Genomic DNA, 27,810 nt, shown 5'->3' with positions numbered 1-27,810 from the left:
ACACTGTAAATGTAATTCTGACCTGATAATTGGTCTTATTGTTTATAGTTTTATTATGTTAAGAGTTAAAACCTGGGGCTGGAGAGATAGCTCAGAGGTTAAGAGCACTGCTTGCTTTTCCAAAGGTCCTGAGTTCAATTCCCAGCAACCACATGGTGGCTTACAACCATCCGTAATGAATTCTGGTGCCCTCTTCTGGCCTGCAGGGATATATGCAGACAGAACACTGTATACATAATAAATAAATAAATCTTTTTTAAAAAAGAGTTAAAACCTTTCCTTTTTATTTAAACAAAAAGGGGAAATGTTGTGGAATAATCTTTTTGTACCCTGTGAAGATTTGTCACTAGGATTGGTTTAATAAAAATCTGAATGGCCAATAGCTAGGCAGGATTTTCAGGGCAAAGAAAATACTGGGAAGAAGGGTGGAGTCATGAGGAGATGCCAGGAGACATAGAGAAAGCAGCATGGGCAATACAGAATAAAGGTAACCTAGCCACATAAAGCAACATAGATTTGGGGGGAGGGGTGGCACAAGCCTTTAATCCCAGCACTCAGGAGACAAAGGCCAGTGGATCTCTGTGAGTTCTAGGCCAGCCTGGTCTACAGAGCAAGTTCTAGGACAGCCAGGGTTACGTAGAGAAAACCTATCTCAAAAAACCAACCAAACAAAAATAACATAGATTAAAAGAATTGGGTTGTAAGAGCTAGTTAGTAACAGGCCTAAGCTATGGCCGAGCTTTTATAGTTAATAAGTCTCTGTGTGGTTATTTGGGAGCTGGCTGGCAGGACAGAAATATCCATCTACAATCATATTGTTATACTGTATCACTGTCAACAGTCATCTGTACCACAAGCCTTTAGGTTTTGTGGGTTTTTTTGAGACAGGTCATGATTGGCCTTGAATGCTGTCCATGCTCTTTAAGTGACTGTAGCCCTGTAGGGTTAGTATATCTAACTTGTATAGATAATATTTTAGTGTCATAATACACAGCAGCAACTCAGGTCTACTTCATTAGATCCTTGAGTGCATCTTAGTCCTGCCAAGTTATAATACTTACGCTGTAAAATTTCTCAGTACCCACAGATGTGTCACAACTTGCTTGAGAGACTTCACTATGCTGTGGCTGCTCATGTTTTCTGAAGAATGGATATCTAAAACCTAGTGATCATAACATAATCAGGGACACAATCATTCAGTGATATTCATGTAGTAGAAAAAGGCAAAAAGTAGCAATAGAATGGAGATATAAACATATTCTTCAAGGGGTAGCCAAATTCTCTAAGTTGCATAGATAGAGTAGACACTGTTAATTTAGCCTGGTCTCAAAATGTAGCCCTGGATCATCTAGCCATTTGACTACCTAGTCAGTAGCAATTCTTTTTTTTTTTTTTTTTAATTTGAGACAGGGTTTCTCTGTGTAGCTCTGGCTGTCCTGGAACTCACTCTGTAGAACAGGTTGGCTTCAAACTCACAGAGATACACCTGCCTCTATGTCCCAAGTGATGAAGAATAGATTCTAAATACTTAAAACCCCAAGCAATTGATTTTCCCTAGATGTTGTTTGACTGGTTTTGTTTTCTGGGACAGGATTTCATGTAGCCCAGGATTGCCTGGAACTTGCTATGCAACTGAGGGTAATCTTGAACTTCTGAGCTTCCTGCCTCAAGTGTTACAATTATAGATGTATGCTACTCTGTATGGCTTTTCTTTTCTCTTTTTGGTCTGTGCATGCATGTGCAGTATGATGTATGGCTGCACATGTACATGCACATACACCCAAATGCATGTGAAGGCCAGAGACAAATGCTGGGTATTGTCCTCTATCCATCTCTATTGTTTTTTTGTTTTTGTTTTTGTTTTTGTTTTTAATCTACAGCACAGTGGCTACACCTGATCTTATTGCTGCCTCAGCTACTGACTGGGCCTCTGTAGCTGCTGCCTGGCCCCCTAAATGTTGTTTTAACTAAGTCTCTATCCTTTTATTTTACCAATAAAGACTAGGGAGCCAGATGCTGGTGTGAAAACCTGCTAGCTTACAGAGAGGCAGAGAAAGCAGCCAGCTGACCTTCACCAACATCCCAGGAAGCCAGTTTCTCTTCTGCCATCCCAAACCAAAAAGAACTGCCAAATTCAAAGCCGTCCCTACTGTGCATCTATCGGTCTTCCTGACTTCCTCTTACTCTCTACGGCCACTTGGTGTCAACTAGTTGCTAGCTCTGCCTCTTGACCTATAGTTGATTTTAATCCTGTTTACAGAAAGCTCTTGGATTAAGTATGCATACTAGGACTGGGCCATACCACAGCCAGAGGCAGGTTTTTCCAATAATTAATGAAATCCCAGGGTTCACAGTGTGATCAATATCCTGCAACATATCTCCACATTATCTCTTGAGACATTCTCTCAGTGGACCTGGTACTCATAGATTGCATGGATTATGTATTCAGAATGCTCTAGGGATCTACCCGTGGTTTCTGGACTGGGGTTACAGATGCTGTTAGTCATGCCTGAATTTTACCTAGATGCTGGGATCCGAATTCAAGCTTCATGCCTGCACAGCAGGCACTTTACCCACTGACCCATATCCTCAGGACTCTCTTTCCCCCCTTTCTCTCTCTCTCTCCCCCTCTTTCTCTCCTCTCTCCCTTTCTCTCCCCCTCTTTCTCTCCTATCTCTCTCCCCTTCTCTCTCTCCCTGCCTCTCTCTTTCTCTCTCTCAGTACAAACAGAGAAGAAACCAACTGATTTTCTGCAAAGTGTCAACTTTAGATATCTTTTCTTCAACATCTGTGAAATTATTATTTGATGATCTGACTGTGAACCATTATAATGACAGTAAATGCCATATGGACTCAGTAGGTTTATTTTCCCAACTTAGATTGCAATGAAAAGAAAATAAAGCAGATTGGGTGTGATGGCATACACCTGCAATACCAGCACCCAGGAGACCAAGGAAGCAGGTTAGCAAGCTCCAGGAAAGCCTGGGCTATACAACAAGGGTCTGTATCAAAAACAAAGAAACATTCAGTAGGGAATGATAGCTCAACTCCACCCTCCAGTAAGAATGGTTTTATCCCTTACCAGGTTAGACCGGGACCAAGGTCAGCACTTGGAGATTATTTTAGTTCCTCTGGACAAAAGGACCTTGTTTCAGTAAGGGAAACTAATGGATCTCTTCACCTTTAAATACGGGTTCTCAGAAAAGCAGGAGACAGGACCAAGCGAAGGTAATATGCGGAAGCATGTGTATTCTGATTGCTGAAAAGGAGACAGAGCTCACCTAACCCAACTCCTCCAGGGAACTTACTGGTGAAGCTCTGAAGGCCTGTCTGTCTGCTCTGCTTGTTCTTGTCACAGTCACTGCTGTCCATTTTGCCAAACTTCATATTTCCTTGCAGCTCATCATTTTTCCTTTGATAGTCTACAATGTGCTGCCAATATGTACTCTCAGGACCTCTAACTGGCGGCCGTGGCAAATGAGTGGCCTCATTTTCAACCTTACTCTCAAAAGGCAAATTACTCTGAGGACTCCAAGGAGGTACTAGGAGCTGTCCAGAAACTGCTTTCTCTGCCATTTCTTTTACTGCCACTGGGCACAAGAGAAAAGCATTTAAAACATCACTGTAAACATTAGAAAGAAAAGTTTTCAACCTTAAAAGATATACTACTACTTCCACCATATTGTAACAATAATTGATTTTGTAGTTTCATCACCCTTATCTTGCCTGTTTGCCTTTAAGGGGAGAGGATGAGAACTATGACAGACTATAGGAAACTCCAGTTATTACCCCAAACAATAGCCTATGCTGCTGAATTCCAGTAGAAAGCAGTAGCAAACTTGTAGATGGACCCTACTGCTAATTTAATGAGAAAAATAATATCTGAAATTCCCAGGCTATATTAATTATCATCTGCCTTATTTTTCTAGACTACACTAAACCCAAATCTTTGGGAGAAGTAGCACAGCAAGTAAACCATAACAAAAGGGTATTACAGAGTATGTGAGAACAACACTGCACGCTCTCCATTTTAATGTTTATGGGTCAATATACTATGTATTGTTTTACTATGTGTTATATATCTTTATACAGATAATAGAAATATTTCCTACAAAGTTTAAAAATAGAAAAGCATTTTCCTTCTATTTTCTGCAATCACAAGAGCTTTGCTTTTATTATAGGATGGTATGTGTGTGTGTGTGTGTGTGTGTGTGTGTGTGTGTGTGTGAACAATAGTGTTATTTATGATCCTAGTAATAAGACATGTGTTTTATACTTAAGAGATACCAAACAGGTGCTGGTGGTGTAGCTTGGTTATAGAGTGCTTGCTCAGCATGATAATACCTAGGTTCAATCCCCAGAACCATAATAGAAACAAAATTGATGATAATCAAGAATTATAAATTTCATTCATCAGATAGGCTATATGCATGTACTGCATGCCTATAACCCTAATACTTGAGGGGATCATTAGTTTAAGGCCAGCCTGAGCTACATAGTGAAATCATATCTAAACAAACAAACAAACAAACAAACAAACAAATAAATAGATAGATACTATCTTTAAAAAAAACATGACTTCATACTCACTTTTCCATTTTAAGTGTGCCTTTCCATCATCTTCATTATTTCTTGACTTTGTATTATAGATTTCAGAAGACACAGATTCCATACTGATCCTAAGTTGCATCATTAGGGTAGGATTGAGGTAGATACAAATAAAATGTTTGTTCAAGTTCCTAACAGTTCAAAGTCCACCAGCCGACCCAGAACCCCTCCCCACCCTGACTCACCACCAGAGAGCACTCGATGCCCTACCAACTCAGACTGTAAGGCCCCATACCTGGCAAAGCCCTGTTGAGGCCTGGGTAACCCAGGTCTCCATGAGTGGTTTGACTCAGGGAAGGGTGCACTATTTAGCTGAGTAACTCCTGACTTGGATACTTGACTCCCTAGATTTTTCCTAGCTGAAAAATTAAAAGGTTGGGCTAAAAAAATCCCCACAGGTTTGTTTATTAATTTCCAAATTCATAATTTATGATTCTAACAATGTTCTTGGGAGATTCTCAGAAGTAGAAGAAACTGAAAACTGAAATAGTTTCATCCGGCAAAATCTGTCCTTCACTTTAGCCAAGTCTACCCTGCCCTCAATGAGACAAATCACAGCTGACAGTTCGTGTGAAGGTTCTCTGGTGCCAAGGCTACCTTATCAGTGACAGCACAATAGCTAACACTTGAAACAAGGATCTTAAAGCACAAGTATCCTGAAGAACAGTTTCTTTGGGTTCTAGATCCTGCTTGCTTGCTTGGTCACCTGTCTTGCATTAGTGAATATCAGTCTCTCTGAATTAAACTGTTTTATCTGCAAATTAGAGAAGTCTTTCTTCCTCTAAATATCCCATGATTATAACCATTTTGTCATTTATTAAAATAACTCTTCAGGGCTGGGCATGGAGGCACATGAATTTAATCCCAGCCCTCTGCAGGCAGAGTAGGCAGATTTTTGTGAGCTCCAGGCCAGCCAGGACTACAAGGTAAAATCCTGTCTCAAATAATAACAGCAATAATAGTAATGATAAATACATAAAAATAACTCTTTAAAAGTGTATGGTCAGGCTGGCCAGTGGTGGTGCACATATTTAATCCCAGCACTTGGGAGGCAGAGGCAGGCAGATCTCTATGAGTTCTAGGTTAGCCTGGTCTACAAAGTAAGTTCCAGGACAGCCAGAAGTGTTAGACAGAGAAACTTTGTCTTAAATAACAACAAAAAGCATGTGATCTGTGGTACAGCTATGAAATCCTTGTTGCCTAGAATGCACCACTACCTAGTTGGACCAGAAAAGAGAACTTGGATCACACAGCTGCTTTCAAGAGCTTTTTGGCAACAGATATGAAGAATCTTAAAATGTTCAAAGCCTTTGACCTAATAATTCTGCTTCTGAGAAACTCCTAAATACATAATCAAAAGTACAGAAAAAACTGGATTTTAGTTTTTTCTGGGGCGGGGTATTCAAGACAGGATTTCTCTGTATAGCCCTAGCTATCCTAGAACTTGCTCTGTAGACCAGGCTGGCCTCAAACTCAGAGAGATCTGCCTGCCTCTGCCCCCCAAGTGTTGGAATCAAAAGTATGTGCTACTATGCTGTACTTTTGCATATTTTTATTACATTTTCATTTTTTAAAGTCACCATGACCTTGTTTCCAACAGAATTTTAAAAAAATCTAAAACTCAACAATGAGAAAATTAAATTTTTTCAAATTAAGTTTATATAAGTTTTTTAAAATAGCATAGCATGGTAAGTGAAATATATGTATGTATGTATATGTATGTATGTATTTATTTATTTATTTATTTACTTTTTTTGTTTGTTTTTTTGACAGGGTTTCTCTGTAACTTTGCGCCTTTCCTGGAAAGGCTCACTCTGTAGCCCAGGCTGGCCTCGAACTCACAGAAATCTGCCTGCCTCTGCCTCCTGAGTGCTGGGATTAAAGGCATGAGCCCCCATTGCCCGGTCCATTTATTTATTTGTTTGTTTATCTTATTAAAGAATCTTACTATGTAGCCCAGGATGGCCCTATCTCCTTAGTGCTGAGATTACAGGCATGAGGCACTATACCTTACTTCCGGCATTTTTTAAATGTATATGGATGTTTTGCCTGCACATAAGTCTGTGCACCACATATGTACCTAGTGCCTGCAGAAGCCAGAAGAGGCCACTGGGTCCCCGGAACTGAAGTCACAGATGATTGTGAGCTGCATGTGGGTGCTGAGAACTGAATTCGGGTCCTCTGCAAGAGCTGCCAGTACTTTTAACCACTGAGCCATCTCTCCAGCACCCTTTTTTGTTTTGTTTTGTTTGTCTTTAGACAGGATCTCAATGTAGCCCTGCCTGGCCTCCTACTTACTACATAGACCATGCTGGCCTTAAACTACCTCTACCTCCAAATTGCTGAGATCACAGGCATGTGCCACTATGTGCTTTTGCATATTTTTATTACATTTTCATTTATTTGGGAGGGAATGCAGTGGTGTACACACACACACACACACACACACACACACACACACACACACACACAATGTAAAGAGCTCAAGATGGCTTAGTGATTAAGAGGACTTGCTACTCTTGCAGACCACTGAGGTTCAGTTCCCAGCAACAACACAGTGATTAAGGAACATCTATAACTCCAGTTCTAGGGAATCCATGGGTACTGTACACAAGTGGCATACATACATAGATGTGGGTACAACATCCACACACTTAAAATAAAAATAAATATTAAAAAAATAATGGGGCTGGAGATGGCTCAGAGGTTAAGAGCACTGGCTGCTCTTCCAGAGGACCTGAGTTTAATTCCCAGCACCCACAACAGCAGCTCACAACTGTCTGTAATTCCAGTTCCAGGGAATCCAGCACCCTTACACAGACATACATGTAGGCAAAACACCAATGCACATAAAATAAAAATAAATTGTTTAAAAAATAATAAAATAAATATATTCCAGCATGGTGGCAGACACCTTTAATCCTAACACTTGAGAGGCAGAGCCATGTAGAGTTCTGTGAGTTTGATGCTAGTCTGGTCTACATAGTGAGTTTCAGGCCAGCCTGGGCTACATAGTGAAATCCTATCTCTAAAATAATAATAATATAATAATAATGAAAACTTAAAAGTTATCTAGGAAATTTTGGAAAGGCAAAATACTTTACTACTGATATTGATGAATTCTGTCTGACTTAACCTGTCATCCATTTTGCTTGTGATGTCTTCTGTAAGTTTCTATTACAATCTGTTTCTGCATTGCTTTTATTCATTACTCACAATCCATTTGTCACTACTATATTGAGGTACAGAAAGTGGTCTAAGGCCACATGAGAATATAAAGAATAGTAAATGTTAACCTACCTCCTACTGTTTTGGTTTCTATTTCTTTCCAAACTCTCCTTGGCTTCTTGGGTGGATGGTAACTGTTCACCTGTGCTCTGCGTCCCAGGACCACAAACAGTTGGCAGCTTAAAAAAACAAACATGTTTCAATTCTTTGGGTGGCCAATTTTTCTTTTCACTCTAATACTCTATTTTCAAAATCATTTTTGCTAAGTGTGTAGAAATAACAAGAGCAATTTATGATAATTTCCTTTGCATGTTTCCTATCTAGTAACTGAGAAGTTTTTACTAAGGAATGTGGAGCTCGAGAACCCAGTGCAGACAAGAGAGTGAGCAGAAAACGAGTAGATCAAACAGAACCAGAAGCTGTGTGTGGTGGTGCACATCTCTAAGTCTGGGACACAAAGATGGCTGTGTGTTTGAGATCAGCCTGTACTACAGGACAACATGGTGAGTTCAGGGCCAACCTAAGATATACAATGGAACTTTGCCTTAATAAAAATACCTGGAAGCCGGGTGGTGGTGGCACATGCCTTTAATTCCAGCACTCAGGAGGCAGAGGCAGGTGGATCTCTGTGAGTTTGAAGCCAGCCTGGTCTACAGAGTGAGTTCCAGGACAGCCAAGGCTACACAGAGAAACTCTGTCTCAAAAAAACCAATAATAAATAAATAAATGAATAAATGAATGAATAAATAAATAGATAAATAAGTAAGAAACTTAAAAACTTTGCTAAATATTTCTCTCCTACAGCAACATAAAGGCAAGGGTTTTCATGGCAAGACCACTAAACCTTGGATTCTAGTCTAAGCCTTGATGAAAATAATGCATAAATCCTCTAGCTCAATTTCATCATCCATAAATAACTACTAGTAGGGTGTTGTGAAAATAAAATATAATAGAAGTTATAATACTTTGGAAATAGCAGAAATAAAGAATAATAACACTATGTCCTTCACTAAAAAGACACATACTTGCTTATCCCAACTTTTACTTCATTTAAATTAACTTAGGTAATCATTATTTCCTAGCTTATAGCAACAAATCCAGAGCTTGGGGATGGTATCAAGATCCAATAAAATGAGAAAAAATCATTAAAAATGAAGTATATCTGATTTACATAGGTGTTCCTGGCTAGCCAGGGTTATATACTGAGACCCTGGCTAATATGTATAGTGGTACATACTTATTATCTCAGCAACTGGAGTTCAAGAACAACCTAGGATATATAGAGAATTCTAGGCAAGTCTGAGCTATCTAGTAATACCCTCAAAAAGACAAAATGAAACAAAAAGCCATAGCTGGAGAGAGGGGTGGGGAGAGAGGGAAGAGAGCAGAAAGCAGGTTGGATCTTAGCAAAAGTACAGCCCACTAATGGGCAAGGCATAGAGCTATCTGCCCCAACTAAGAATGAAAGATGACACTGTCACTAGGAGGTTTTAACAATAAAAACTCAATATAAGCTAGAATAGCTAGTGGCTGTGCTATTTCAGAATTAAACTCTTTCTTCCAGTGGAAGAGACCTCCACTACTCCACTCCCATCTTAGTTATACCACCAGGCCTCAGGAAATTCCAGTATTGAACCTGAACTTCACACTCTGTAAAAGGAAGGAGTTGGGGTCTTCCAGCTCTAAAAGTGTGACTCAAGAGGCACTCCACTCATCTCTCTGTGAATTTACTCAAGTTTATGTACTCATCTATTCTCTCATTCTTCAGTGATCATTTATTAAGTGCCTTTGATATTTATTATCAAGCATCATACTGGGTACTGGACATAGAAGGAGTCATACCTCAAATATGTCATTAAAGAACCACAGAAGAACCAGTCTGCAATGTCACCTTCAGCTCCTGGGATACCTTGTTTATTTTTACTTAACTGTCTCCTTTGAAAAGCAGGTTCCTCACACCCTCTGTATTTAAGTTAAAACACACCGTATGTAAGTATGGGCATAGTCTGTGGCTTATTCACCATTATATGCCAGGTTCTAAGATAGCCTCTGACTTAATAAATGTTTTATTTATAACTCCTCCCTCCCTGTGTGTGTGTGTGTGTGTGTGTGTGTGTGTGTGTGCGCGCGCGCGCACCAATTAATGGGTATCTCCTCAATTTCCACTTCTTTTTTAATTGTTTATTTATATATGTATTTATTTATTTAATGTGTATGGCTGTTTTGACTGCCTGTATGTCTGTGCATCATGTGTATGCCTGGTACCCACAGACACCAAAATAGGTTATCTAAGCCACTGGGACTGGAGTTACAGACAGTTGTGGGCTGCCATGTGGCCTCTGGGAATTGAACCCAGGTCCTCTGGAAGAGTATCCAGTGCTCCTAAGGCCCGAGCTATCTTTCTGGCCCTCCACCTTTTTTGAGACAAGGCATCTCCCTTGACCCTGTAACTCACCTGTTCAGCTGGACTAGCTGGCCAGCGAGGTCCAGGGATCATCCTGTACAAACTAATATGAGTGTTGGAGATCACCCTCAAGTTCTCATGCTGTCTGGCAGACATTTTACTGCTAGCCATCTTCTCAGTTCCACATAAATATTTCTTAAATAACTCAATGGGCAATTTAGAATAGAGCACTTTTTAAAGTGTGTGGGCCTGAGTGTACGTATATATGGAGGAAGGCACTGGATCCCCTGGAACTGAAGTTAAGGGTGATTGTAAGCTGACTCATGTGGGTGCTGCCAAATGAACCCAGGTCCTTTGCAAAAGCATCAAGTGCTTAATCATCTCTCCAGCCCCTAAAATGGGGATTGACACCTGTCCACAATACTTTACAGACTTTGAACTATGTCAAATTGCTAGTACTTAACTGATCTATAAAACAGAAATTTCATATAGCTGAACCTAATATATTTGAATCTAGAGAGGACAAAGTCTTTGTGCTTGGTCTGGAATAGGGGATAGAGAGACTATCTACCACTGAATTCCATCATTCTACTACTGAATTCCATCATAGAGGACTTTGCTATGAGTTATCTGCATTTATTTACAGACATTGCACACAAGTCACAGGAAATGTTGGTTCCAGGATCCCGCTCCTTCTACACACTTACTATACCTGATTGTTTGTCTCTGACTGATCCCCGCTGCTTTCTTCAGAAATTTGTGTGAAAGGCTTCCAGCCACAGTCACTTAGTTTCTCAGGATTTTTGCCAAAATGTCCTTCTTGGAAGTCTCTCTCGATTCCTGAACACCTTGCTGGGGCCAACCAATAACTGCCATTTTCTGACTGCCTGGGCTCTGATAAGAGCCTAACAGGAGGACGATAAGTCAAAGATGGAGGGCCCACAGCTAACAGAAACTTGGCGTTTGCAAACCTTAATGAAGCATCCCACAAACTCCTGCATTGATTGTCCAGCTCCTTCTGTGCCAACTCAAGTTCATCTACTTCTTGCTCAAGGTTCCTCAGCCACTCAGCATTCTGTTGCATCATAACCTGTGAAATCTTTAGATTCAGCACACACTTACTGACGTACTCGTCAGTCTTGGACCAGCTGCTCATTTTGCCCTTGTCTTCTCTGGTTGGTTCAGATAGGCTCAGTGAACTGAGGGAATCACTTTGCCAGTCTCCATCCTCAAAGGAAAGGTCTGTGTCAACTTCTAGAAAGCTCTTGTCCTCCTCACAAAAACAATGCAATTCTCTCTCCATTTTATCTAGCTCTTCTTCCAGGGATGGTAATTCATCTACCTGGTTTGACTTATCCCCCTCAGGAGATGAAGCAGTCCCTGGGCACACTTCCTCTTTGTCAGTTCCCAAGTCCAAGCAGACTGAGTAGATTTCATTGATTTCAAAGCTGCAGAGGCTGGCCTGACTTGCCATGGGGCTTCTGACCTCTTCTGCCAAACAGGAAGCAGGAGGAGAAGGAACATTTGGATTCTCAGGTTCCTGTACTGACAGACTTGAATCCAGGACCTGAGGAGTTAGTGTTGTTTTTCCAGTGGGAACAGAGGGATCTGTTGGTGAATTGGGCTGACTACCTGTTGAAAAGAATAGTAACACCCAACTGGTTAAACTGACCCTAAAAGGTAAGCAGCCTTGGCTATTGTTCAAGGTGTACAACATGAGCTGGGTCAGGTGGCATACACACCTTTAATCTTAGCATCTGGGAGGCTGAGGCAGAAGGATCTCAAATTAGATGCCAGCTTGGACTAAGAAACTCTGAAGCCTGCCTGAACCATACAGTGAAAGCCTGTCTCCAATAACAAAAACAAAACAAAACAGTAACTTTTGTTTTTTTTTCTTTCAGAGCTGAGGACTGAACCCCGGGCCTTGCACATGCTAGGCAAGTGCTCTACCACTGAGCTAAATCCCCAACCCCCAGTAACTTTTTAAAAGGCACAAAACCATCTTTTATTTTCCAACTCCCTTTCCAGGAGTGAGATCCTACTGGAAGACTAACAGATACATTCAACAAAGGATGAAAAGCTGTTTCTTTGTTGTTGTTGTTTGAGACAGGACTCTTTACCTAGCTAGCCCTGGCTGTCCTGGAACTCAGGATCTCACTCTGTAGACCAGGCTGGCCTTGAACTCAGAGATCTGCCTGCCTCTGCCTCTAGCCTCCCAAGTGCTGGGATTAAAGGCATGCATCATCACACCCAGCTAGCAGAGAATGAAAGGGTATTTCTAATCTAAGTGAGATAGACTTTTGGGGCTATGGAGGTCTAATCCTAAGAAGAATGTTCTTCATTTATACTATTTTACATGTGCTTAACTGTCAGAACATTCAAATTCCAGGCCCCTGGGTCCCAAGGACTACACTCATGGCTTCCTTTGTGCATTAAATAGTGTGACTCAAACAGCTGAGGTGATGCTTTTGGTGAGCATCTGATAAAAAGTAGTGGAGATACTGCCCAAGAAGCTACTGTAGGAAGGATAAATGACTCCAAGAGTAACTCAAGGGCTGACCCACACGACTTATGTTGATAAGGGTACAACTTTCAGAAAATGGGATGAAGGACACAAATAATGAAAAATTGGAAGGGAACATTCTGGAAACTTCCACCTCTACCAGAGGACAGCCCAAGTAAACAGTGATTAGGCTATAATTAAAAGGCTCAAGTTCCAGTTCTGAAACAAGCTCTGCAATCCTGAGTATCCCAACTCTCTAAACCTTAGTCTCCTCAACTGTAACAGGGTGCTATCAAGTGAGTGTTGTGACCATGAGCTCTTTTAAAAAATAAGGTCCTATGTTGCTAAGATTGATCTCAAACTTCAGAATTCAAGTGATACTCCTATTTCAGCTTCCCCGTGAGGTTGTAAGTGCACACCACTGTGCCCAGCTGGTCAGCAGATAGTACTTTTAAATTTTTTTAATTATTTTTGTGGGGCTGGAGAAACGGCTCAGAGGTTAAGAGCACTGGCTGTTTTCCCTGATGTCCCGAATTCAATTCCCAGCCCCCACATGGTGGCTCACAACCGTCTATGATAGAATCTGATCCCTCTTCTGGCGTGCAGATGTACAGGTAGACAGAGCACTCATATACATAAAATACATAAATAAATCTTTTTTAAGCAGTTAGATAAATTCCAATGAGTGATCATACTATAAATTCAGTTACTATTAAGTTCTGTACATAATCCACATGTTTATATAGTCTACAAGATTTAACTTAATAATTTTAAGACTCTTGGCTTTTTCCTAAAATACCCATCTGTTTTCAGCATAGGTTATATATACAGTTTTAGAAGAGACAGCTAGTGTCCATGTGATTCTCAAAAAGTAAACATACCCAGTATAGCGGCATTTTCCTATAATTCCAGCATTTGAGGACTAAGACAGAAGGATTAGGCATTCAAGACCAGCCTAGGCTATGAGACTCTAACTTTAGAAAGACCAAGAACAAGGCTGGAGAAGTGGCTCAGCAGTTAAGAGCACTGGCTGTTCTTCCAGTGGACCTGGGTTCAATTCCCAGCACCCATATGGTGAATCACAACCATATATATAAAACTCTTTCTGAGCCGGGCGGTGGTGGCACACGCCTTTAAACCCAGCACTCGGGAGGCAGTGGCAGGCATATTTTGTGAGTTCGAGGCCAACCTGGTCTACAGAGCAAGATCCAGGAAAGGAGCAAAGCTACACAGAGAAACCCTGTCTCGAAAAACAAAACAAACAAACAAACAAACAAACAAACCAAAGTAGGGGTTTGGGATTTAGCTTAGAAGGCCCTGGGTTCAGTCCTCAGCTCCAGAAAAAAGAAAACAAAAAAAACAAAACTCTTCTGAATTCCCTGGGCATCAGGCATGGATGTTGGTGTTACAGGCATACATGCAGCCAGAACACTCATAAAATAAATTTAAAAAAAAAAAAAAGAGCCAATAAGATGGCTCAGTAGGGTTAGGGATTTAGCTCAGTGGTAGAGTGTTTGCCTAGCAAGCGGAAGGTCCTGGGTTCGATCCTCAGCTAAAAAAAAAAAAAAAAAAAAAAAAGATGGCTTAGTAGGTAAAGGCACCCGCCATTAAGTCTGATGGCAAGCTTGATTCCCAGGACCACATGGTGAAAGGAGAGAACTGACCCCCACATGCGCCATGGCACATATGTCCTAGCACACATACACACACTTTTAAAATGTAAAACAAAACTCTCAAGTCATCCCACTGTTATCAAAGTAATGCTTTGTGAGTTCAAGTCATACCCATTTCCTTTAGCTCTTTGATGTCCAAGTCTGGAGTATCTTTTTGATATTCTGAAGTTAGCCCTAGACAGGAATTAACATCAGGGTGGGCTTCATAGCTCTGCATTCTGGGGCTCTCAGTTGGCTGAGTTTTCTGAGCTCCAAGAAACTCCTATAACAAAACATTGTCAAGGACACATTTGAAGTCATCCAGATTCCATGTTTTTGGAAAAACACACACACACACACACACACCAGATACCTCCTCCTTATTCTTATTAGGCAGACTGGCTATCAGTCCTAATTAACTAGTTTATTAATATTCCAATTCTGCCATTCACTGGATCTTTACTGTATATACAACTTCCCCAGCATCTATCCTAAATTCTCTGACGCCTTCACTAAGTTAAACAAATAGGCTTTTCTCAGCAACACAGTATAAAAAATGAGGCTTTTCAAAACTTAGGAGGGTTTTTGAGACCCAGCCATACCTCTACACTAGCTTTCAACTTTGTATGTAATCCAGGATAATCTCAAACTCCTGATCCTATTTCAGTATCCCCCATCCCCAACCCATGTGCTTGCATGACATGCATCTACAGGCACGCACCACTGTCCTCTATTACAAAAGGTTTGAAAAACTGGGCCTCTAGCTTCCTGGTCTCTAACCCAATGAAGTAGAGAGTAGAAACAAACTTCTCCCAATTTCAGGGCTTGCCTTTAAGTCATTCTTCAGAATATACCGAATATCTTGTAGGTTCATTGTTCGATTTTTCTGCTTGGCGTGGATACCTGACTTAACAATATCATAATAAGGTTCCGGAAGCCTGACATCAGCTTCTAAATAACTTCCCAAGGCTATGGTTTCTTTAATAACTGAGCCATCCAAGCCATTCCAGGGTATGCTGTCTATAAGGGAAAAGTAATAAGTAGGAATAAGATTAAGACATAAGAAAATCAGTAATTTTCTACAGTGTTGTATCCACTGGTAAGTTGCCTATGTCTCTGTAATAACCTCTTGCCCATGTTCCTGTAAAAACAAAACAAAAAAACCCTAATGGAACTAACCAGGTCATGGAAAAGAGACAGACAGACAAGAAAGTAGAAAAAGGACTAGTTGGGAAGGATTGTGAGGGGGACAGGAGTGGGTAACGTGGGGATGGAAAGATGGCTCAGCAGTTAAAAACACTGGCTGCTCTTCCAGAGGACCCAGGTTCAAGTCCCAGCACCCGCATGGCTGCTCACAATCATCAGTGACCTTAGTTCCAGGAATCCGATGTCCTCTTCTAGACTCTGCAGGCACAGGCACACAAGAAGCACACAGACAGGCATGTAGACAAAATACCCATTACACACAAAATAGAAATGAGAGAGCAATGAGGGTACATATGATCAAAATGTACTTTATACTTTATAAAAACTTCATCATGAAACCAATTACTATATATAATTAACATATGCTAATAAACATTAAAAAATCAGAATAACATGTAGAGAAATGAAAGAAAGGAAAAATATATCAGAAGTTGTTAAGAACTTAGTCAAGCCACTTGGACCTTTTAAACATTACTTTCTTCCCACAGAGAAACCACTTGGTAGCCCAATTATGGCCTAGGAGCCACTTAACCTAAGTGCCAGGGAAGTCCCTTCAGAGACAGTGAGCAGCAGTGCTGGCACCCCGCACACATGGGTGTCCCTAAATAGAACTGAAGGCAAGGCAATACTTGGCCACCAAGCTGAACAGACCACGAATTCATGTCATCGAGAGTGTAGTTTTCCTCTGGGATTGCAAACATCCAAAGGGCAGCTGACTCTGGCCTATTCCCTCACTTGAATGTGGTTTTACATGTGTGTGTGCATGTGGCTCTGTCTGTCTCTCTCGGGAAGGAGTCCTTTTGTCTTCAGTTACATGAGTACTTTACTTGAAGTCATGTAGGTTTCAAAGGCTTTCATTTTTGTTTCAAGTGACATCATGTATACATCTACCAGTCCCTATTTTTCGCTTCAGTTAAGTGTCTTGTCACTAGCAAGCAGATTTGGGTTTTTCTGAGTCTTAAATAGTTAGAGGTTTCTGGGAAACCATCTTGTGTCTAATACAAAGAAGATCCTTGAAGCCAGCTGTAGTGGTGCATGCTCTTATTCCTAGAACTCAGGAGGCAGAAGCCAGCCTGGTCTATATAACGAGTTCTAGGACAGCCAGGGCTTCATGATAGAGACCCTATCTCAGAAAAACAGACAAACAAAAAATGATCCTTCAGGATTTTTTTTTTCTCTTAAGTTCTGAATTTTCATAAAACTAAGTAACTCCTGGGGGAACTCTCTAACCTAACAATAAGGACTCTGATCAACTTGAATGCACTCCTCAATCACCTGTTAAAATCTCTTGAATGATCATGGAAAAGCTGTAGATGTCTGACTTTACAGTGGCCGCCTTCTGTAAGATCACTTCTGGCGCAGCCCAGTTGTAGAGTTCGGTGGGCAGAGGCACTCGAGTCATGTCCCTGTGTACACCATCGTCCTGGCTGTGGAAAGAAACACCAGGCACATTTCTCTTCAGGAGTCATTATGATCACCACACAGTATACATGAATATGTTCCTATGAGAAATCAATCTCCTGGATCTTCTGGAAATTTGATGAGACACTGAATTAACTTACACTGCCTTGGAGCTCTTCCAATATGTACAACTCCTCACCGTTCCTGCTTACCTGACCCTACATTCCCACCCACGCACCATCCAAACCACAGGGACCATCTTTCAACGCACTAGGAAGACATCCTACTTCCACACTGCGTGACTGGTTCCTTCTCCCTGACACACTCAGTGACTGTTCATTTCTTGTGACCAAGACATTAATTTGAAAGTTGCCTCCTTAGGAAGCCCTTCCCTGATCACCTACTTTAAAAGTAGTACTGTTTTATTAACTGCAGAATAATTATTACTTAAGTTTGTTTATTATATCTTGCATTCATCTCTCTGAGAGTAGCTATATATACATGTATATATACATATATAGTAGCTATTTATACACAAACATATATATATATATATATAGTAGCTATATATTTTTTTTCTTTTTTGGATTTTTCAAAATAGGGTTTCTCTGTGTAACAGCATCTCTGTCTGTCCTAGAACTCACTCTGTAGACCAGGCTGGCCTTGAACTCACAGAGATACATCTGCCTCTGCCTCCCAAGTGCTGGGATTAAATGCATGCACCACCACCATTACTTTATCATTTTAAGAATATATTTCATTACATTTATTTACTGTGTGTATGTGTATATGTGCATGTACCAGACTGTGCATATGGATATAAGAGGATGATCTGCGAGAATTAGCTCTCTCTTCCCACCATGTGGAACCCAGTGGTCAACCTCAGGTTGTCAGGCTTAGGGGCAAGAGCCTTTATCCTATGGCATAAAACTGACAGAGATCCACCTGCCTCTGCCTCCTGAGTGCTGGGATTAAAAGCATGCACCACCACGCCCAGCCCATGACTGCTTCTGTTCTGAACTCATGTCCTCTGGGGAATGAGGAATGAGCCCTTATAGTTCATCAAAGTTCCCTTATTTTTTATAAATAATTTATCTGCTCAACTAACCACCTTAAGAGCCAAGTCAGACTATCACAAATGTTTCCTAGGCCAACAATAGGCCTCGGGGTGAAGTGAAATCAGTACTGAATACCCATGGCTGTCACGGCAATCAAATGAAATTATGGACGTGGCAATACTCTGTGGGGCATAAAGTACTCATCCTACCAAGTAAAAAATAATATGGCAACAATGGCAGGCACTTGGTAAAGGTTTGATGACTGCTCACTGATAATTAGCAGCTAAGTTATTCTGGGGCTGGGGATGTAGCTTAGTTGGCAGAGTACCTGCATAGCTTGTTATGAGGCCCTGAGTTCAGACTCCAGCACTCACATACCTATAATCTAAGCACCTTGATGCTAGAGCAAAGGACCTGGGTTAAGTTCCTAGCACATGGGGTCATAACTTCCTGTAACTCTAGTTCTGGGAAGTCCAAATCCCTCTTCTGGTATCTGTGGACACCAGGCATGCACATGACACACATATATACATACATGCAGGCAAAATGCTCATATACGTAAAATAAGAACATTTTTTAAACTGTTATTAAAGGTGGGAAGGATATAGGTGATGACACATGCCTATATTCCCATGTGGTGGTGAGGGTGAGAACAGCCCCGAAGGCTCATGTTTGAACGCTTCGTCCCCAGCTGGTGGAACTGTTAGGGAAGGATTAGGAGGCATGGACTAGCTGGGGGAGGCTGACTGGCACACTCCCCAGAACTCTCTCTGCCTCCTACTGTGGATCAAGATGTGAGCTCTCTGTGTGGCTACCACAAGTCTTTGCTCCTCCATCATGGATTCCAATCCTCTGAAACTGAAGCCAACTAAACAATTCCATTTCTAAACTGCCTTGGTTATGGTGCTTTGTCATAGCAACAGAAAATTAACTAAGACATCCCAGCACTTGGGAGTCAGAGGCAGATCTCTGTGAGTGCAATCCCACCCTGGTCTACAGAGCAAGTTCAGGCCAGCCAGAAATATACAGTGAGACTCCGTCTCAAATACAAGTTCTTTGCTGGGGCTGGCATAAGCACAGGTTTCAGAAGCTAGGATGGGCTTCTCAGATTGAAGTTTCTATCAGTAGGATTTTTAATGATATTTGAATTAATTCCTTGAGAATTTTATACATTGTATTTTTTTTAATCATATTTACCTACTCTCCACAGCTCCCAGACCATCCAGCAGGGCCTTCGACAGAGAGCAGTGAGGTCAGAAAGCCATGAATTAGAAAATATGATCCTGGCTTTTCATTTGTATCACCAAATGATAAAACTGAGGAATTGTTTATTGTGATATGCACACACAATATAAAAATATTTATATATTTAATGTACAAATTTGGAATATTCACCATGTAATTATATATTAAATTAACATAAATTACATTAATACCACAAAAAGTCAATAGGTCTTTTTTAGTGATAGTTTTGTTTTAAGGGGGTACTGGGGATGCTCATGCATGCTAGACAAGTGCTCTTCCTCAGCTATTCCCCAAAAGGCATTGGGTTTTCTATTGTTTGTAATATATTTTGGGAAACTACCATGCTTCTTTCTTCAAGCTGGGCATTTCTCCAAAGGAACCACAGGCTTCTCTGGCTTAGCTAAGGTCCTAACAAGGGACAAGTCATAACCAGAATTCAAATCCTTTCTTTTTGTTCTTACTTTCTTCACTTACAGCCTTTCTTCTTTCTCTGAAGCTATATGGGAGGACTGGGATAGAGCTCAAGTGCTCACTTATCGTATGAGAGGCCTTCCTGCCAACATGGAAAAGGGCTGGAGTGGTACTGAGGATGACAACTTCTATTTTGGCTGTCACTGTAGGGCGGAAGTTTTCTGGGATGCCGTTTTAAAATTACATTTGGGTGTAGCTATGTGACACCATTTGCAGGGTGAAGTGGTGTCCTGCTCTAAAGCTGCAATTGAAGAATTAAGAGTAGGAAAAACTGCTTCACCACTTTTATGCCAGGAGATGGAATGTTGACAAGGAAGTTAAACAAGCCAATGAGCCCAAGTAGAGTGTTAGCCAAAACAAATGCAGAGTTGAAAGCTCCCTGGACTCACAGTTCCATTAGCTTATGTTACAGGGAAAGGTGTACTGTTGCGGCTATGATGACTTCCTGATTGCCACTTCTGCCTGAAGTTCCATCTGAGGTCAGCAAGCCCAAATCCCACACTATTTCTACCGTGCCCAGTATGTTCCTCATCAACTTCAGCTACTGCTTACATTCTCTCCCTCCTCCTTCCACCCCAGCCCCAACCTGGCAGCTGTCAACACCAGCTCCTCAGTGTGTTGCCTGTCTTTCTATTGAGGCCCCCCAGCTCCATCTTAGTGCCTCCTAGCTGATCTCCTGCACTAACCTCCAGTCCATCCTGCCTGTGGCCTAGGGGCATTTCCTACCATCTAGCTCCATTCAGCTATGCCACTAACCAACTGGCTGGGTCCCTGGACATCATCCCTTTCACCCTTCTGGACCTCACTTTCCTGTATACGAAGGACAGGGCTAGGCTGAGGCTGTAGCCTCAAATGGTCTTATTATAAATCAATAAGTTTATTAATAAAAATAAACCCAGAGACAGGTATTGGGGTGAACACTAGAAGATCAGAGAAGCAGAACAAGCCACAGCTAACTTTACCTTGCCATCTTCTCAGCTGATCCTGTTTCCTCAAAGTGGAAGCCTCTGAGTCCTCATCCAAATGGATCTCAGCTGAAATGCTGCTCAAAAGCTGAAAACCTTTTTTAAAAAGCCCCTAGTTCCTGATTTTCACACCTTACATACCTTTCTGCTTCCTGCCATCACTTCCTGGGATTACAGGTGTGTGCCACCATGCTTGGCTCAGTTTCCAGTGTGGCCTTGAAATCACAGAGATCTGGGTGGATCTCTGCCTCCGGAATGCTAGGATTAAAGGCGTGTGTGCCACCATTTTCTGGCCTCTATTTTTATCTAGTGGCTGTTCTGTTCTATGACCCCAGATAAGTTTATTAGGGTGCACAATATATTGGGGGACACAATATATCACCACACCTACCTAGCATACATGCAGCCCTGGGGTTGCTCCCCAGCACCATAATTTAGAAAGAAAGGGGGGAAGGTTAGGGTTGGGCCAGGCAATCTTCAAACTACGTTTCACTTCAAGATTCCTACTTCTATGGGAGAACAAAACCAGAATAAACTGTTATGCTGTCTTCTCAACAGCAGATGGCACTCTTAACTAATGATTTCATTTCTGTCAGCCTTTGAAGTCTCTGATAGTATCATCAAGCAAAACATCCAAAACTTTAGCTGCCCTGGATTATAGAGCCCAATAGTTAACCCTGATTTTTGTATGTTAAGTGTTCTTTTCATCTAGATTCATCCAATCATGCAGCAAATACTGAGTGGACACAACTACCCTGGGTATTTTTGTCAACTTGCCACAAGCTAGAGTCATTTGAGAAGAGGAAACCTAAATTGAGAAAATGCCCCACCACACTGTGCTATGGGCAAGCCTGTGGAATGTTTTCTTGGTTGAATCTTGACAGAGGAAGGCCCAGCCCACTGTGGGTGCTGCCACAACTAGGGCAGTGGTCCTAGAACGTGGGCCCACCGGTGCCTCCCTCCTAAGTGGATGGGGCTTTGTAGTCTGGTTTACGTAAATCCATGAGCTAAGATAGCTTAAGGCAGTGAATCTCCTACTTTACCATAGGTGCAAGCCTATGGCAGGCTTAAAAGCGCTTTTCCTCTCATCCCTGGACCTGGGGGTCAGAGGAATAGCATCTTTAGAAATACACTGCAATGATCTGTCTAACAAGGCTATAAAGGACAGGGAACAGATAAGTGAAGGAGTAAGAACAATACAGGACCAAATAGATTCCCTTGCAGAAGCCATCTTCCAGAAGAGGTCTAAATTTATGAACAGCAGAGAAGGGAGGATCTTAAAGAATGCTGCTACTGTGCTAATAAATTAGGAGCAGTCAGAGGTATAATGGTTAAACAGCTCAACTACTAAATTAGGAGTAGGCAGAGACAGAACGGTTAAACAGCTCAAGGAAACAGCCGGAAAAGGAAAAGCACTGAAAACACTCCTCGGACTCCTGGAATCAGAAATTTCGGCTGATGCCTTTAGCATAGTCATTCTTAGTCTGTCATTTGGACCCTACACTCTGTCTGCTCCAGTTCATTCGATCCTGTATAGGAGCTATAAAGTTACAAATGGTGTTGACTTCTTAGTCCCCCTACTTAGTAACACAGCAGATGGACCCTGGATGAAGCAGAACTACAAAATTGGAGCCTTATATTAAATTAATCACCTCCAAAGGGGAGGAGTAAAGGACAGAAGAATAGAAAGCTTTAATATTAATTATGAGTTTACACTGGAGTAAGAAACTCCCTTTGATTTGAAGACAACAGAGCTAACACTAAACTGCTGGCTTCTGCTTTGTGAACCTGTTTGCCCATTCTTATTTTCTGGAAAGGGTAACATCTGCTCATCTCCCTTAGGAAGTGACTGACACCAACAACTGCTTAGACAGCAAGTCCTGTTTGCTAAAGATAAAGCTGTCTTAAGTAAAACCTTTCGAATTTCAGCTTCTGTAAAACTTGATTAGCTGGAGTGGGGGAGGGGTTCTCCTTTGGGGTGGAGGCAAAAAGATAATGGTCACAGATCATGACAAGACCTAATCTTATATAAACCATGAAATGTTTCTGATGAGGACAGGCCTCTTTAAGCAATAGCCACAGGATACAGCTGTGTACTAATAAGTCTTCTTGTATCACTGAGTGCTGAGAATTCCCTACTGGGGAAGACTGAGGTGCCCAGCCCCTCTACAGTCTCAGTGCTAGGAATCCAGAGGCAAGAGGACCCTGGGGTAGAGAGCAACTGAAGAAGACACATGATGTTGACCTCTGGTCTCCTCATGCACATGCACACATACACAAATACATGTTTTGAAAATTAGATCTGGGAGTTGGGCAGTGGTGGTGTTCGCCTTTAATCCCAGCACTTAGAAGGCAGAGGCAGGTGGATCTCTTGTGAGTTCCAGGATAGCCAAAGCTGCACAGAGAAACCCTGTCTCAAAATAAAAAAAAATAAAATAAATTGGGGGTTGGGGATTTAGCTCAGTGGTAGAGCGCTTGCCTAGCAAGCGCAAGGCCCTGGGTTCAATCCTCAGCTCAAAAAAAAAAAAAAAAAAAAAATCTAATCTGGGCATGACTATAATCTCAGCACTCAGGGGGCAGAGGTACCAGGACTGTCACAAATTTGAGGCCAGCCAAGACTACACAATGAATTCCAGGCCAACCAGAGTTACATAGCAAGACTTACTGGTAAAAAAGACCAAAAAAAAAAAAAAAAAAAAAAAAAAATGTGACTAAAGACATGGCTCAATGGTTAAAAGCACATACTGCTCTTTCAAAGAACCCCAGTTCAGTTCCTAGCACCCATGTTGGGTTGTTCACGACCATCTATAACTACAGCTCCAAGGGGATCTGATACTGCTGTCCTTTTGAGGCAGTTACACACATGTGCACATACCTACCCACATGTACATATACTTTAAAAATAATTTTTAGGGGGCTGGAGACATGGCTCAGCAGTTAAGATCACTGGCTGCTCTTCCAGAGGTCCTGAGTTCAATTCTCAGCAACTACATGGTGGCTCACAACCATCTGTAATGAGATCTGGTGCTCTCTTTGGCCTGCAGGCAGAACACTATGTACATAATAAAATTTAAAAAAAAAGAAAAAAGAAAACCCTTCCTCACTACTACTACTACTACTACTACTACTACTACTACTACTACTACTACTACTAGTACTACTAGTACTAAAAATTTTAGCCAGGCAGTGATGATGTACACCTTTAATCTCAGCACTCAGAGGGCAGAGGCAGGCGGATCTCTGTGAGTTCAAGGCCAGCTTGTTTTACAGATCGAGTTCCAGGACTGCCAAAAGCTACAAAAGAAACCATGTCTCAAAAAACCAAAATGATAACTATTAAAAAGAAAAGTACAAGTGAGGGGAATAAGTATATACAAAGCACACTAGATGGTGAGCAACACAGAAAGAGAATAGACTGAAAGTGAGTTCAAATAACCAGCAAGTGTCTAGAACTGCAGCAAAGGCCTATACCCCCAGCACTTGAGAGGTAGAGGCAAAAGGATCAGGAGTTCAAGGCCATTCTTGACTATCTAGTAAGTGTGAGGCTAGCCTGGACTACTTGAGACTCTGCCTCAAAAAGGTAAATAAAACTAACCAGGCAGAAGTGTTAGGAAAGGTTGACAGTACAATCTTACCAGGGCCCCTCCTAGGAAGTGTGCACATTTAGGATGGCTTCCGTACTTCAAAACATTGTCTGAACCTGTTCTTGCAGGCAATAAGGAGCCTTTGAAATTTTTGTTTTGGGGTGTGTGTGTGTGTGTGTGTGTGTGTGTGTGTGTGTAGGTGCACATGTACATGTGGTGGAATCAAAAGACAACTTTCACAGCCAAGTGGTGGTGGCGCACACCTTTAATCCCAACACTAGGGAGGCAGAGGCAGGCGGATCTCTTGAGTCTGAGCCCAGCCTGGTTTACAGAGTGAGTTCCAGGACAACCAAGGCTACACAGAGAAATCTTGTCTGGGGTGGGCAGGGGAGAGACAGCTTCCAGGTGGCAATTCTCCTTCCACCATGGGTGCTGGGGCTCCTGCTCAAGGTGTCAGGCTTGTGTGGCAAGCACTTCTACTTGCTGAGCTAGCTCACTGGTCCACCCTGAAGGGTTTGAACTAGGATTGAGAAGGAACAAACCTGAGGCCTGACTGATGACTGCCACCTGACCTCTGTTGCTACTTCATAGAAAACTCCAGCAGCTCCCAGTCATACCCTCTCTGATCCCTTGTCTCTCTCTCTCTCACAGGCCCTTCACACACAAGAGCCGAGAGATTCTTAACCCATAAAGCATCTATGATACTCTAATACTCTAAAAACATGTCCCACAGTATCCCAGTGGTTAGGGTAAAATTCAGAGTCCTGACCAAGGTCCTCGGGACCAGGCACAAGCTAGCCCTGCCTTCCTTTAAGACAGAGCACAAAAACCACTGGTGCATGGAAAGGTAAGAAACTCTGTTTCCTTCCCACTGAGTGCCCATGAGTCAGGGCCTGTTCTCAGCATCTAGGAGGCAGCAGTGAGAAACACCACCACATTTCCGTCCTCGCCAAGCTCTGCGTGTAGTGACAGCAGTAAATCACTGGGGAAGAAGGTAGCAGCAAAGCCACGCTGCGACTCAGAAGAACGGCACCAAGCATGGGTGGTGAGGGCCAGAGAAAGAAGGTGTAAGCGAGCAGTCTGTCCAGTGGCTGAGAGCAGTGTCCAGAACAGAACCAACATGGTGCCAAAGGCCCAGAGCTGTGGAGGGCATTGAGGATGTACAGCAGAGACCCTCTGCCTCCTAGAGCCTGGTGTGCGGAATTAAGAAGAGTCAGTCTCTGGCCTCAGCCCAGTAGGAAACTAAGCCCAACTACCAGTGTTTGAATAAGGAAGCTGTTTTAAGTGTCTCCCACCGTGCTTGGGTCCCTTGAAGGCACAGGGTGCCTTCGTTACTCAGCAGAAGATAAGACCAAAGATAAGGCTCACTGGTGCCCATCACCTCCTCTCTTCTATAGCTAAGGTACATTTCTAAGCCTCCATTCAATAAGAAGGTAACTGGCTCTGGCCCAGAGCAAAGTGGGAAGCTGCGATGTGCCTACTTCAGGTCGGCCCCAAATCTGACTATGTACCCTCTACGCTTTCTCTTACTCCCTGACTAGCAATGAAAAGAATGCAGTGGGCAACTGAGGCCTTAAGGGTGGCTGGCCACTAATAGGAGAAATGTGTAACAAGGCCCCTTTCAACACACTTAACAGAGTACAAGGTAAAAACATACAACTCTGCCCTGGGCAGTGGCACACACCTTTTATTCCAGCACTCTGAAGGCAGAGGCAAGACACTCTCTAAGGCTGTCTACAGAGCACGGATGGAGTTCCAGGACAGCCAGAGCTAAACAGAGAAATCCTATATCAAAAACCCAAAAGATAACACAACTCTGTTGTACCAAGTAAAAAATTTTAGAGTGCAAAGAGGCTATGATATACATTGGTTAATACAGGCATGTTACATGTTTATGAAAATGAGACTACCCTAAGCAGAAGTAACTTCATAGCCAGATGTGGCAACCCATACCTGCAACAGCTCTTGAGAAGCAGAGGAAAGAGGACTGTGAATTCGAGTCCACCCTGAACTATATACTACTGAGCTACACACAAGACCCCATCTCAGAAAACAAAAAGGAGGACTGATGACCTGGATTTCATCCTCAGGACCCACATGGCGGAAGGAAAGTACTATAAGTTGCGCTCCCCCTCCTCCCTTTCTCCCTCTCTCCCCCCCCTTACACACATACACACAAACGCGCACACACACAATGTAAAACACATTTTTTTAAGCAGTCTATCTATAGTCTTTGCATTTGGTAAATCTTTCTGTGCTGACAGTTTTCCCACCAAGTATGAAACCTGAACAGATTAGATTTCAGTGCTATAACCAGGGACCCTCTTCAGAAAGAAGCTACCTTGGAGGCTATACCTACCTCTCCATCATATACTCCAGGTTGGTCAGCCTGGCTTCTCCTGCAGAGACAATGTGGACAGCGTAGGAGCTGAGGGAGCGATGGACAAAACCTCGGGAATGCAGGTATATCAAGGCATCAGCAATCTGGAGCAGCAAGTGCACAATCACCTCCATGTGCAACACTGGGAACTGGGACCTCTGCAAGCAAGGGAGAAAGTTCGAAAAACAAAAGAAAAGACCTCCTGGTGTCATTTCCAAAGTCTTCATTTGGTACCCACACTTCCCAATATTCTCATTTAGCAGAGGGGAGCCTAAATGCCAGTGAGGTAAAGTGACTGATCTGTAGTTCCACTGATCCAGGCCCCTGGCTCCAAACCTCAGCTCCTTTCCTACAGGTAAGCTGCTTTCTATCTTGACAAATTAGAAGAAAGTACTCTAAACTTGGTGTGTGCATTCCAGCTTAATGTGGGGAAACTGCCAGGGAGGGGCGGTCCCTTCACTCCCACCAGTAAACCTGCCCTGGCACCTCCCTATCCAATTCTGGGGCTGGGAGAACCTGGAAACTCAAAGGACTCTACAAGATGCAGAGAATCTACAAGTTGCAATAGCCCTATCAGATGAAGAAGAGAGACTCACTGGGGGGTGGGGTGGGGGGAGTCTCTCTTTACTCCCAGCCATGGTATTTACTTTTATTTTGTTATGTGCATTGGTGTTTTGCCATGGGTGTCAGGTCCCCTGGAACTGCAGCTACAGACAGTGTGAGCCACCATGTGGGTGTTGGGAATTGAACCTGGGTCCTCTGGAAGAGCTGTCAGTGCTTTTAACCACTGAGCCATCTCTCCAGCCCCTCAGCCATGGTATTTAGAATAAGGTCACAGAGAAAGAACTCCTGGAAGCCATATCCCAGCCCAAAGAACATTCAGCCACAAGATCTGTCAATCATGTAGATACTCCTCCATCCCAAGGAAATCTGAGAGGTGAGAAGAAAAAGATAAACAAACCAGGACAGAGCACAAGTAAAATGTAGGGGAAAGAAGCTGTGGCCAATGGCTCAGCTAGAATTACATCAATATGTTTCTGGCTCTGTTGAGCTACCGAAGGGCTGGTAAGAAAGCAAGACTGAGAAGCCAGAAATCGTGGTTCAC

At 42.3% G+C, this 27,810-nt stretch overlaps 1 protein-coding gene across 6 annotated transcripts in view; it reads right to left on the bottom strand.

The window, feature by feature from the left end:
• The window catches only part of Tex14 (testis expressed 14, intercellular bridge forming factor), a 127,377-nt gene that overhangs the window by 32,588 nt on the left and 66,979 nt on the right, over positions 1-27,810 (bottom strand). For 5 of the 6 annotated variants that reach the window (XM_036197549.1, XM_036197551.1, XM_036197550.1 and 2 more), the window contains 9 exons: positions 26,685-26,863; positions 16,877-17,028; positions 15,225-15,415; positions 14,528-14,678; positions 10,953-11,872; positions 7,909-8,015; positions 4,591-4,679; positions 3,309-3,590; positions 1,062-1,162 (listed from right to left, as the gene is read on the bottom strand). In XM_036197549.1, coding sequence (XP_036053442.1) covers positions 1,062-1,162; positions 3,309-3,590; positions 4,591-4,679; positions 7,909-8,015; positions 10,953-11,872; positions 14,528-14,678; positions 15,225-15,415; positions 16,877-17,028; positions 26,685-26,863 — 2,172 coding nt within the window. The remainder of the gene's footprint in view (positions 1-1,061; positions 1,163-3,308; positions 3,591-4,590; positions 4,680-7,908; positions 8,016-10,952; positions 11,873-14,527; positions 14,679-15,224; positions 15,416-16,876; positions 17,029-26,684; positions 26,864-27,810) is intronic. The other variant, XM_036197554.1, reaches the window with a different exon arrangement.

The sequence above is a fragment of the Onychomys torridus genome, chromosome 8 (assembly GCF_903995425.1).
Source record: "Onychomys torridus chromosome 8, mOncTor1.1, whole genome shotgun sequence".
NCBI lineage: Eukaryota > Metazoa > Chordata > Mammalia > Rodentia > Cricetidae > Onychomys > Onychomys torridus.
The sequence above is the reverse complement of the archived record's forward strand: the minus strand, read 5'-3'. Positions and strand labels throughout refer to the sequence as shown.